The sequence below is a fragment of the Garra rufa genome, chromosome 1 (genome assembly GCF_049309525.1).
Source record: "Garra rufa chromosome 1, GarRuf1.0, whole genome shotgun sequence".
In the NCBI taxonomy this organism is placed as follows: Eukaryota; Metazoa; Chordata; class Actinopteri; order Cypriniformes; family Cyprinidae; genus Garra; species Garra rufa.
Genome location: NC_133361.1, coordinates 77,940,383 through 77,952,899, shown reverse-complemented (window position 1 = coordinate 77,952,899; position 12,517 = coordinate 77,940,383). Strand labels below are relative to the sequence as shown.

Sequence of the window (12,517 nt, the reverse complement as noted above, 5' to 3'; positions counted from 1 at the left end):
ATGTGGGAAGAGTTTTTCACGCTCATCAAGCTTTAAAAAGCACATAAACATCCACACTAGAGAGAAGCATCCATGTGATCAATGTGGTAAAGTGTATTTAGCAGCTTCAGGTCTGAGGAATCACTTGAAAGTTCATACAAAGGTGAAGCCGCATTCGTGCCATTTGTGTGGAAAGAGTTTTTGCCGTCTACAAAGTTTGCAAGTATATGAGAATATAAATACTGGTGTGAAAGAATCCATGTGTTCAAAGTGTGAAAAGATTTCTACTTCAGTAACTTATTTAAAACTGCATAAGAGGATCCACACTTATGAGTGTTTACAGTGTAACAAGATATTCAGTACATCAGGAGACCTGAAAATACACAAGAGGATCCACACTTATGAATGTTCACAGTGTAACAAGATATTCAGTAAGTCAGGAGACCTGAAAATGCATGGGAGGATCCACACTGGAGAGAAACCTTATGAGTGTTCACACTGCAACAGGAGATTTAGTCAGTCAGTACATTTGAAGACACATGAGAGGATCCACACTGGAGAGAAACCTTATAAGTGTTCACACTGCAACAGGAGATTTAGTCAGTCAGCATATATGAAAATACATGAGAGGATCCACAAAGGAGAGAAACCTTATGAGTGTTCACACTGCAACAAGAGATTTAATCAGTCAGTACATTTGAAAACACACGAGATGAACCACACTGGAGAGAAACCTTATGAGTGTTCACACTGCAACAAGAGATTTAATCAGTCAGTACATTTGAAAACACATGAGAGGATCCACACTGGAGAGAAACCTTATAAGTGTTCACACTGCAACAAGATATTTAGTCAATCAGCATCTCTGAAAATACATGAGAGGATCCACACTGGAGAGAAACCTTATGAGTGTTCACACTGCAACAAGAGATTTAATCAATCATCATATCTGAAAATACACGAGAGGATCCACACTGGAGAGAAACCTTATGAGTGTTCACACTGCAACAAGAGATTTAGTCAATCAGTTCTTTTGAAAACACATGAGAGGATCCACAATGGATAGAGACTTATAAGTGTTCACACTGCAATAGATCTGAAAATACATGAGAGGATCCACACTGGAGAGAAACCTTATAAGTGTTCACACTGCAACAAGAGATTTAGTCAATCAGCATGTCTGAAAATACATGAGAGAATCCACACTGGAGAGAAACCTTAAGAGTGTTCACACTGCAACAAGAGATTTGATCAATCATCATCTCTGAAAATACATGAGAGGATCCACACTGGAGAGAAACCTTATGAGTGTTCACACTGCAACAAGAGATTTAGTCAATCAGTTCTTTTGAAAACACATGAGAGGATCCACAATGGATAGAGACCTTATAAGTGTTCACACTGCAACAGATCTGAAAATACATGAGAGGATCCACACTGGAGAGAAACCTTATGAGTGTTCACACTGCAACAAGAGATTTAGTCAATCAGTTCTTTTGAAAACACATGAGAGGATCCACACTGGAGAGAAACCTTAAGAGTGTTCACACTGCAACAAGAGATTTAATCAATCATCATCTCTGAAAATACATGAGATGATCCACACTGGAGAGAAACCTTAAGAGTGTTCACACTGCAACAAGAGATTTGATCAATCATCATCTCTGAAAATACATGAGATGATCCACACTGGAGAGAAACCTTAAGAGTGTTCACACTGCAACAAGAGATTTGATCAATCATCATCTCTGAAAATACATGAGAGGATCCACACTGGAGAGAAACCTTATGAGTGTTCACACTGCAACAAGAGATTTAGTCAATCAGCATGTCTGAAAATACATGAGAGGATCCACACTGGAGAGAAACCTTAAGAGTGTTCACACTGCAACAAGAGATTTAATCAATCATCATCTCTGAAAATACATGAGAGGATCCACACTGGAGAGAAACCTTATGTGTGTTCACACTGCAACAAGAGATTTAATCAATCATCATCTCTGAAAATACATGAGATGATCCACACTGGAGAAAAACCTTATGAGTGTTCACACTGCAACAAGAGATTTAATCAATCATCATCTCCGAAAATACATGAGATGATCCACACTGGAGAGAAACCTTATGAGTGTTCACACTGCAACAAGAGATTTAGTCAATCAGTTATTTTGAAAACACATGAGAGGATCCACAATGGATAGAGACCTTATAAGTGTTCACACTGCAACAGATCTGAAAATACATGAGAGGATCCACACTGGAGAGAAACATTATAAGTGTTCACACTGCAACAAGAGATTTAGTCAATCAGCATCTCTGAAAATACATGAGATGATCCACACTGGAGAGAAACCTTATGAGTGTTCACACTGCAACAAGAGATTTAGTCAATCAGTTCTTTTGAAAACACATGAGAGGATCCACAATGGATAGAGACCTTATAAGTGTTCACACTGCAACAGATCTGAAAATACATGAGATGATCCACACTGGAGAGAAACCTTATGAGTGTTCACACTGCAAAAAGAGATTTAGTTAATCAGTTCTTTTGAAAACACATGAGAGGATCCACAATGGATAGAGACCTTATAAGTGTTCACACTGCAACAGATCTGAAAATACATGAGAGGATCCACACTGGAGAGAAACCTTATGAGTGTTCACACTGCAACAAGAGATTTAATCAATCATCATATCTGAAAATACATGAGAGGATCCACACTGGAGAGAAACCTTATAAGTGTTCACACTGCAACAAGAGATTTAGTCAATCAGCATGTCTGAAAATACATGAGAGGATCCACACTGGAGAGAAACCTTAAGAGTGTTCACACTGCAACAAGAGATTTAGTCAATCAGCATGTCTGAAAATACATGAGAGGATCCACACTGGAGAGAAACCTTAAGAGTGTTCACACTGCAACAAGAGATTTAATCAATCATCATCTCTGAAAATACATGAGAGGATCCACACTGGAGAGAAACCTTATGTGTGTTCACACTGCAACAAGAGATTTAGTCAATCAGTTCTTTTGAAAACACATGAGAGGATCCACAATGGATAGAGACCTTATAAGTGTTCACACTGCAACAGATCTGAAAATACATGAGAGAATCCACACTGGAGAGAAACCTTAAGAGTGTTCACACTGCAACAAGAGATTTAATCAATCATCATCTCTGAAAATACATGAGATGATCCACACTGGAGAGAAACCTTATGAGTGTTCACACTGCAACAAGAGATTTAATCAATCATCATCTCTGAAAATACATGAGAGGATCCACACTGGAGAGAAACCTTATGAGTGTTCACACTGCAACAAGAGATTTAATCAATCATCATCTCTGAAAATACATGAGAGGATCCACACTGGAAAGAAACCTTATGAGTGTTCACATTGCAACAAGAGATTTAGTCAATAAGTTCTTTTGAAAACACATGAGAGGATCCACACTGGAGAGAAACCTTATGAGTGTTCACACTGCAACAAGAGATTTAGTCAATCAGTTCTTTTGAAAACACATGAGAGGATCCACAATGGATAGAGACCTTATAAGTGTTCACACTGCAACAGATCTGAAAATACATGAGAGGATCCACACTGGAGAGAAACCTTAAAGGTTGTATCAGCGATTTCTAGCCTAAAACATAAAGTGTCGATTTCAGCTTACCTTTCATCACGATCCGCTCGCTGCCTGCCCCATAAATTGTCTGTGAAAAAACTGCGTCTCTCTGGTCAGCCTAGGGTCCGAGATATGCCAAAAAAACAATCGGCGCTATCAACACACCACAGATAACCAAACAGTGTTCCAACCAATCAGCGTCAGGGGGTTGGTGTTGTGGGCTTTCCTACTGGTGCAGGGATGTGAGGGAGGCGGAGCGAAAGTCCACAACACCAAACCCCTGACGCTGATTGGTTGGAACACTGTTTGTTTTTGTGGGGAAAGGTTGGTAGTGCCGATTGTTTTTTTTGGCATATCTCGGACCCTAGGCTGACCAGAGAGACGCGGTTTTTTCACAGACAATTTATGGGGCAGGCAGCGAGCAGATCCTGAAGAAAGGTAAGCTGAAATTGACACTTATGTTTTAGGCTAGAAATCGCTGATACAACCTTTAAGAGTGTTCACACTGCAACAAGAGATTTAGTCAATCAGTTCTTTTGAAAACACATGAGAGGATCCACACTGGAGAGAAACCTTAAGAGTGTTCACACTGCAACAAGAGATTTAGTCAATCAGTTTTTTTGAAAACACATGAGAGGATCCACAATGGATAGAGACCTTATAAATGTTCACACTGCAACAGATCTGAAAATACATGAGAGGATCCACACTGGAGAGAAACATTATAAGTGTTCACACTGCAACAAGAGATTTAGTCAATCAGTTCTTTTGAAAACACATGAGAGGATCCACAATGGATAGAGACCTTATAAGTGTTCACACTGCAACAGATCTGAAAATACATGAGATGATCCACACTGGAGAGAAACCTTATGAGTGTTCACACTGCAAAAAGAGATTTAGTCAATCAGTTCTTTTGAAAACACATGAGAGGATCCACAATGGATAGAGACCTTATAAGTGTTCACACTGCAACAGATCTGAAAATACATGAGAGGATCCACACTGGAGAGAAACCTTATGAGTGTTCACACTGCAACAAGAGATTTAATCAATCATCATATCTGAAAATACATGAGAGGATCCACACTGGAGAGAAACCTTATGAGTGTTCACACGGCAACAAGAGATTTAGTCTATCAGTTCTTTTGAAAACACATGAGAGGATCCACAATGGATAGAGACCTTATAAGTGTTCACACTGCAACCGATCTGAAAATACATGAGAGGATCCACACTGTAGTGCATGGAGCCAATCAGACATGAAATAACTAGTTATATTCCTTAAATGACTTCTCCCCCATGATTAACACCTATGTGCTATGAGCCAGACCTTTGTTCACTATCCAACTCATCCCCCCACCATCAAGATAAGACTCTTACAGAAATGCAGATACACTTTCCTTATTCAGACATACAGTCCCACATACAGTTATATAGAAATGTACACATATCAATGTGTTACCTTTTCTTATATCGTTGTTTCTGTTATGTATGTCGGCCTCAAACATTAATCCGCAATAGGTGAATCATTGTGCATGCTAAGACTCACGTTTAGAATCACTCAGTCAACCGAGAAGATTCATAGATCATGTTTGGTGTCTATGAGCAGCATTTATTATTCCCTAAATGTTAATGTTTGTGGCATCTTAATAACTCCTTGCTTTATATGTATTATTGAACTTTTGAAAGTTTTGTGGCCAAACAACCAATCAGCTTCCACATGCGAAACCCCATTGTGAGAGACAAAGACTTTCAATCTTCCCTCCAAAACTCAGATCAACCGGATTGGTCAAGGTCCAACTGTGGGCGTGAACGACCTACAGGTTTATAAACCTTGCCTCATCTCTCTCTTGCGCTTGCCTTCGGGACACAAAGACACGTCACCCGCACCTCCCCCCAGATCCATGGGGGGGGGGGGGTCTCACCTAGCGGAGGAGATGATGAGGCCTGCAATACTCTCAAGGAACTGGAAAGGACTTTCTGAACTGAACACAAACGGAACAATGCACAACAACAACAAGCTTGCAAGTATCCTCCTTTCTACAAACGTAGATAGCTGCGTTTAAGGCGTTTTATAAAAGAAACGATTTCAGGATGTTCAGAACCGTTTCATTCCTGTCCCTTTGCAAACTCACTTTCTGTCTCTCTCTCTCTCTTACTCTCTCTCTCTCTCTCTTACTCTCTCTCTCTCACTCTCTCTCTCTCACGCGTTCTCTGTCTATTTGTGTTTTATGTACGTTTGTCTATGTGCGATCGTTTGTAAGTAGAATAGTTTAATAAACAACCATATATTCACATATAATGATTCTCTGTGCTGAATGCTTACATTACAAAGTCACTTAAACTGTTTCGATCTCATATTGCTACCTTAAGCCCTATTCTGTTCAATTGTTTTAACTCCGTTCTGGTTAGTAAAAAACGCGTTGCCGTGACGACGGGCCAACGTCAGAGTAATGGGTATCGCTGAATAATTTGCTGGACAAAGAAACCAGTCGATATCGTTATTACTGTTACTGATCAGAAACTGGAAATTGCGTATATTTAATGACGATTATTATACACGATTTCCTGTGAGTTAAACTACTTTCCCTGACTGAAATGTATGTTTTAAATAACTCATTTCATCCTATTCATTGGTTATAAGACCTGGTGGAGTTTGCAGTGTATATGTGATGAGAGGAACAGTCTCATGCATATACACACATATATTGATCATCTTAAATTCTTTGAGCTAACCAAAATTCTCTACAACACTGGAGAGAAACCTTAAGAGTGTTCACACTGCAACACGAGATTTAATCAATCATCATCTCTGAAAATACATGAGATGATCCACACTGGAGAGAAACCTTATGAGTGTTCACACTGCAACAAGAGATTTAGTAAGTCAGTTCTTTTGAAAATACATGAGATGAACCACACTGGAGAGACACCTTAAACAGTAAATGCTCACACTGCAACAAGAGATTTAGTCAGTCATCAGATCTGAAGATACATGAGAGGATCCACCCTGGAAATTAACCATATCATTGCACTGCACATGAGAATCATTTTATTCAATCATCTGCTATACACAGTCATGCAGAATATCTCTGGCAGATTTACACATACTGGTCTGGCATGTACTGTATATGTATGTCCACCCCTACTGGTTAATTTGTAGGAGAGAAATCAATCTCATTAGTTTTACTTTTACTTTCAGTAGTTAATGATCATTTTGCTTTGAATCATTATTAAATGTTACTTTTTTTATTAATACATTATCTTTACTTTTTATATTTTATTAACAAATTTGTGGTCAACTGATGTATTTGCATGAGAACATTTTTTTTAGCTTTAATAGTTGAAAGCCATGATGTTTTAGGCTTTATTTGAAATATCTAAATAAAACTTTTAAATGGAATTGAATTACAAGCCTTTATTGTCTTTGTGTGTTTCTGCATACAGTGAAATTAGGAGCATGACTCTTGACTGGTGTTAGAAAAAAAACATGTAATACAGACAATATATGAGACTAGAGACTACAGACTGTACAGTATCATTATAAAAGTATGTACTACAACCGACAATATTTATAATAATTCTGCACGTTAACTTTACATGTATTGATCATAATTGACTTTTTCCTCTTCTTTTTTTATTAGTAACAGTGACTTGTAAACACAACTTTGTTTCCCATCAGACAGATGTTATATTGTGACATAGTATTATGAAGTAAAACAGCTTTCTTATATTTTAATAGACATTAAAAATGGAATTTATTTCTGATCAAAGCTGAAATATTTTAACTGAAATTTTTATTTTAACATCATTACTCCAGTGTTCAGTCAGTGTGACATGATCCTTTAGAAACCACTATATATATATATATATATATATATATATACAGTGGGGATCGAAAGTTTGGGCACCCCAGGTAAAAATTTGTATTAATGTGCATCAAGAAGCCAAAGAAAGATGGAAAAATCTCCAAAAGGCATCAAATTACAGATTAGACATTCTAATAATATGTCAAAAAAAGTTAGATTTTATTTCCATCATTTACACTTTCAAAATAACAGAAAACAAAAAAAGGCGTCTGCAAAAGTTTGGGCACCCTGCAGATTTTATAGCATATACTGCCCCCTTTGGAAAGCTGAGACCTGACAGTGTCATGGACTGTTCTCAATCATCGTATGGAAAGACCAGGTGATGTCAATCTCAAAGGTTTAAAATGCCCAGACTCATCTGACTTTGCCCCAACAATCAGCACCATGGGTTCTTCTAAGCAGTTGTCTAGAGAACTGAAACTGAAAATAGTTGACACTCACAAAGCAGGAGAAGGCTATAAGAAGATAGCAAAGCGTTTTCAGATGCCAATATCCTCTGTTCGGAATGTAATTAATAAATGGCAGTCATCAAGAACAGTGGAAGTTAAAGCAAGATCTGGAAGACCAAGAAAAATATCAGAACAGCTCGCAGGATTGTGAGAAAAGCAATTCAAAAACCCACGTTTGACTGCACGATCCCTACAGAAAGATCTGGCAGACACTGGAGTTGTGGTACACTATTCCACTATAAAGAGATACTTGTACAAATATGGTCTTCATGGAAGAGTCATCAGAAGAAAACCTCTTCTACGTCCTCACCACAAAACTCAGTGTTTGAACTTTGCAAATGAACATATAGACAAGGCTGATGCATTTTGGAAACAAGTTCTGTGGACCGATGAGGTTAAAATAGAACTTTTTGGCCGGAATGAGTAAAGGTACATTTGGAGAAGAAAGGGCACAGAATTTAATGAAAAGAACCTCTGTCCAACTGTTAAGCATGGGGGTGGATCAATCATGCTTTGGGGTTGTATTGCAGCCAGTGTCACAGGGAACTTTTCGAAAGTAGAAGGAAAAATGGATTCAATAAAATTTCAGCAAATTTTGGATGGAAACTTGATGCCATCAGTAAAAAAGCTGAAGTTAAAGAGAGGATGGCTTCTACAAATGGATAATGATCCTAAACACACCTCAAAATCCACGGTGGATTACATCAAGAGGCGTAAACTGAAGGTTTTGCCATGGCCTTCACAATCTCCTGACTTCAACATAATTGAAAATCTATGGATAGACCTTAAAAGAGCAGTGTGTGACAGACAGGCCAGAAATCTCAAAGAACTGGAAGACTTTTGTAAGGAAGAATGGGCAAAGATACCTCAAACAAGAACTGAAAGACTCTTGGCTGGCTACAAAAAGCGTTTACAAGCTGTGATACTTGCCAAAGGGGGCAGTACAAGATATTAATTCTGCAGGGTGCCCAAACTTTTGCAGACGCCATTTTTTGTTTTCTGTTATTTTGAAAGTGTGAATGATGGAAATAAAATCTAACTTTTTTTGACATATTATAAGAATGTCTAATCTGTAATTTGACGCCTTTTGGAGATTTCTCCATCTTTCCTTGGCTTCTTTAAGCACATTAATACAAACTTTTACCTGGGGTGCCCAAACTTTCGTTCCCAACTGTATATATTTGGGCCGGGAGTTTAACGCGTTAATTTTTTTTAACGCATTTTAATCGCACTTAATTTTGCACCGCGGAACGTTTCTCACTGAATGAGTTTCAGCGGCGGACCGATTATACTGGAGCAACAACTAGCGTTTAGACAAAGGAATGCGCATATCCCCGCAGCACATCGAGCCTCAAGTATCACCTTAATGCTTTTACAGAAGGTCTGTCTACCTATAGGGTACCTGAATTTCTGAAATGTAGGCTTCTATATGTCTAAATATCCCTGTGTTTTCCCTACCATTATCTTAGGGGGGCGCGTTTACAATGTCTCCTCCAAGAAAACACGGACTGGATCGCGGACTCGGACCGAATTTACTATAGCGCGGAATACCACGTAAATTTGTCTATTTTTTTTTATTAAAGTAAAGCCCTATTGTTCAAAATGTTAAAATAGAGAGTTTTTGATTTATTTGTTCACTGAAATAAATGTTTTATGTTAAATAAATGTTACTACACAAAGTAGGGTAAAGTACCGAGAAAAAAAAGTATGGAAACCTAGGGGAAACGCTGTATCCTATTGCTACACTTAATGGCAATATTGCACTGGTCTGTTGGACTTGGTTGAACAAAAATAAACAATATTTTGTTGCTTAAGTTTATGTATTCAGTCATTATTCAATGGTATACTAAAAATCCATATGAAAAGACTTACTTCTCACTGTTTTTAGGTCAAATATTTATATGCGATTAAAATGCGATTAATTTCGATTAATTAATTACAAAGCCTCTGATTAATTAGATTAATTTTTTTAATCGAGTCCCGGCCCTAATATATATATACACGAAATATACTGCTTTATTATCAGTGCTGGAAACAGTTGTGTTGCTTAAAATTTTTCGATACCTGAGAGTTTTTTTTTTTTCAAACAATATTACATATCTAATATGTTCAAAATTTTGGAGTCAGTAAATTTTTTTTCTTTTTTTATTTGAAAGAAGTTAATGCTTTCATTCACCAAGGATATATTGAATGAATAAAACATGATAGCATAAATTTATATTGTTAGAAAAGATTTATATTTTGACTAAATGCTGTTCTTTTTAACTTTTTATTCATCAAAGAATCCTGAAAAAAATAATCACATAAATATCCAAAAATATTTATAATTCTAATGAAAAATTAGGCTACTTACGATTGGAGTAACAGCTGATGAAAAATCAGCTTTGTATCACAGGAATATTGTAATAACATTTTGCTGTATCATAGTTTTTTTCTGTATTTTTGATTAAATTAAAGCAGTCTTGATGACTTCTAAAAAACAACAACATTGGGATCAGTAAGACTTGTAAAGTCACCAAGGTTGAATTACTGAATAAGAACAGTAATATTATGAAATATTTTAACCATTTGTAATAACATTTTTTATTTGAATAAAAATGTAAAATGTAATTTATAATGGCAAAGCTGAATTTACATTATTATTCCAGTCTTCCAGATCATTCCGGAATCAATATGCTGATTTGCTGTTTAAGACACATTTCAGACTTCATCAGTGTTAAAAACAGTTGTGTACCATTATTTTTTCAGTATTCTTTGATTCTTTTACAAAGAAAAAAAAAACAGCATTTAGCTGAAAAAGAGCTGAGCAAAAATACTTGGCAATAAAGCTCGATCTGACTTAGTCGGTGCAGAAACCAGCTGTTTTGTGCCATGAAACTGGTGTTAACTTGTATTTGACTCTTTTTCCCTTAGACCTGATGGGGCTGAAAGAGGAGAGTGAAGAACTGAATGAAATGGAGGATAAATATTACTATGAGGAACATGACGATTTCATAACTGGAGAAACTTCTGCTTGCTCACAGACTCAAAAGTATTTCTCACGAAAAAGAGTTCGAAAGAATGGAACTAAAAAGGGTTTCACTTGCCAAGAGTGTGGCAAGACCTTTGACCAAACCCGAACCCTTAACGTCCACATGAAAATTCACAATGGAGAGAAGCCTTACATCTGCCAACAGTGTGGAAAAACATTCTCTAAGAAAGAAGGCCTTACAGTCCACAGGAGAACTCACACTGGAGAGAGGCCTTACACTTGCCCTCACTGTGGACAGGGTTTTATACATAAAGGAAACCTAAACACTCATGTGCGATGTCATTCTGGAGAGAGTCCGTTCACCTGCCAACAGTGTGGAAAGAGCTTCTCACGCAAAGACAGCTTTAAGAATCACATGAGAATCCACACAGGAGAGAAACCGTATATTTGTGGTCAGTGTGGACATAGTTACCCCTTCAGTCGAATCACTTCGACGTTACATTGGGATCTCGCCTGAGAGACCGATCACCTCTGAGCCTTATTAAAAAGGCCAATTGAAAATTGGCGAGTGGATGTGCGCGCCGGCCACGCCCCCGTACATACGGGTATATAAGATGGCTGCGCGCACCACTCAGTCAGACTTTTGCTTTCAGAGCCGATGTGTCGAGCCTCTAAACAGCCGAGAAGAGTTCTTCAGAGTTCATGCTCCCTCCTGCTGCTGCGCTGCCATAACTAAAAGAGTGTTTCACAGAAAGAGCATTGTTTGGCAGCCGCCAGCGCGGTCCCGCGGGCGGCCGTTTTCACGGCCATATAAAGCCTTTTTGCATTCCAGCGAGCAGCCCCGGCGAGTGCATTGCCCCGCGGCGCCTCCCTGGGCAAACCGGGATCACAAAAGAGCAATTTCTAGCGGCCGTTTTAGACGTTCTTTTAAGGATGTCTTTTCGGCCGTGCGTTTCTGGATGTGGTAGTTTCCTCTCCTCAGCGAACGGACATGAGCGCTGCCTCACGTGTTTAGGCTTTGAGCACACTGGGGTGGTGCTCATGAATGGTTCATGTGGTGAAAGCATGACCATGACCACGCTGAAGTCCCGCCGCTCGTTCGCGAGCTGGCTCCCCCCGCCTCCCTCCCGTGGTCAGCCGTTGAGCCGCCTATGCTCTTCGGCCACCGCGGTGGGGCGCGGGGGGGGACATTCAAATTACGATAGACAGCGTTCCGCCGGCTCAAAAAGCCCTGCGGACCTCTCTATCTCAGCGCGGTCCCGTTGAGTTTCCGCAGCAGACGCTTCCCCGCCTGGCGGGCTGAGCGTCTCCTTCGGTGCTCCTGCAGAGGATGAGATGTCTGTCACAGCATCAGAGGGAGAGTCAGACGGTGACACATCTCTTCCCGCGGCGCGGCGCCCACATGCCAGAGCAGTACGCCTCCCCGTCGTTCGGGCTGGGCATCTCCTCTGGCGCTCCAACGGTCCAGAGGCAGACGGAGGCCGTCCAACATATCCTGCCCCGCCGCGAAGTTACCATTCCGCCGCCTGGGCCCCCGCCTCCGCCTGCCCGTCACCGAGGGCGTCCCCTGCTGAGCCACACGATCCAGGCTCGCAGCCGACGTCAAGCCGCCCGTGGGA

At 39.5% G+C, this 12,517-nt stretch overlaps 1 protein-coding gene and 1 pseudogene across 1 annotated transcript in view; both read left to right on the top strand.

Moving 5' to 3' along the window:
• Positions 1 to 11,428, top strand: part of LOC141339512 (uncharacterized) — an 18,324-nt gene extending 6,896 nt beyond the window's left edge. The window contains exon 2 of the mRNA XM_073844963.1: positions 10,841 to 11,428. Within this exon, the coding sequence (XP_073701064.1) occupies positions 10,841 to 11,415 (575 nt within the window). The 3' untranslated portion in view covers positions 11,416 to 11,428. The remainder of the gene's footprint in view (positions 1 to 10,840) is intronic.
• On the top strand, positions 75 to 5,911 carry LOC141342669 (uncharacterized; annotated as a pseudogene).
• Positions 11,429 to 12,517: the final 1,089 nt, after the last annotated feature.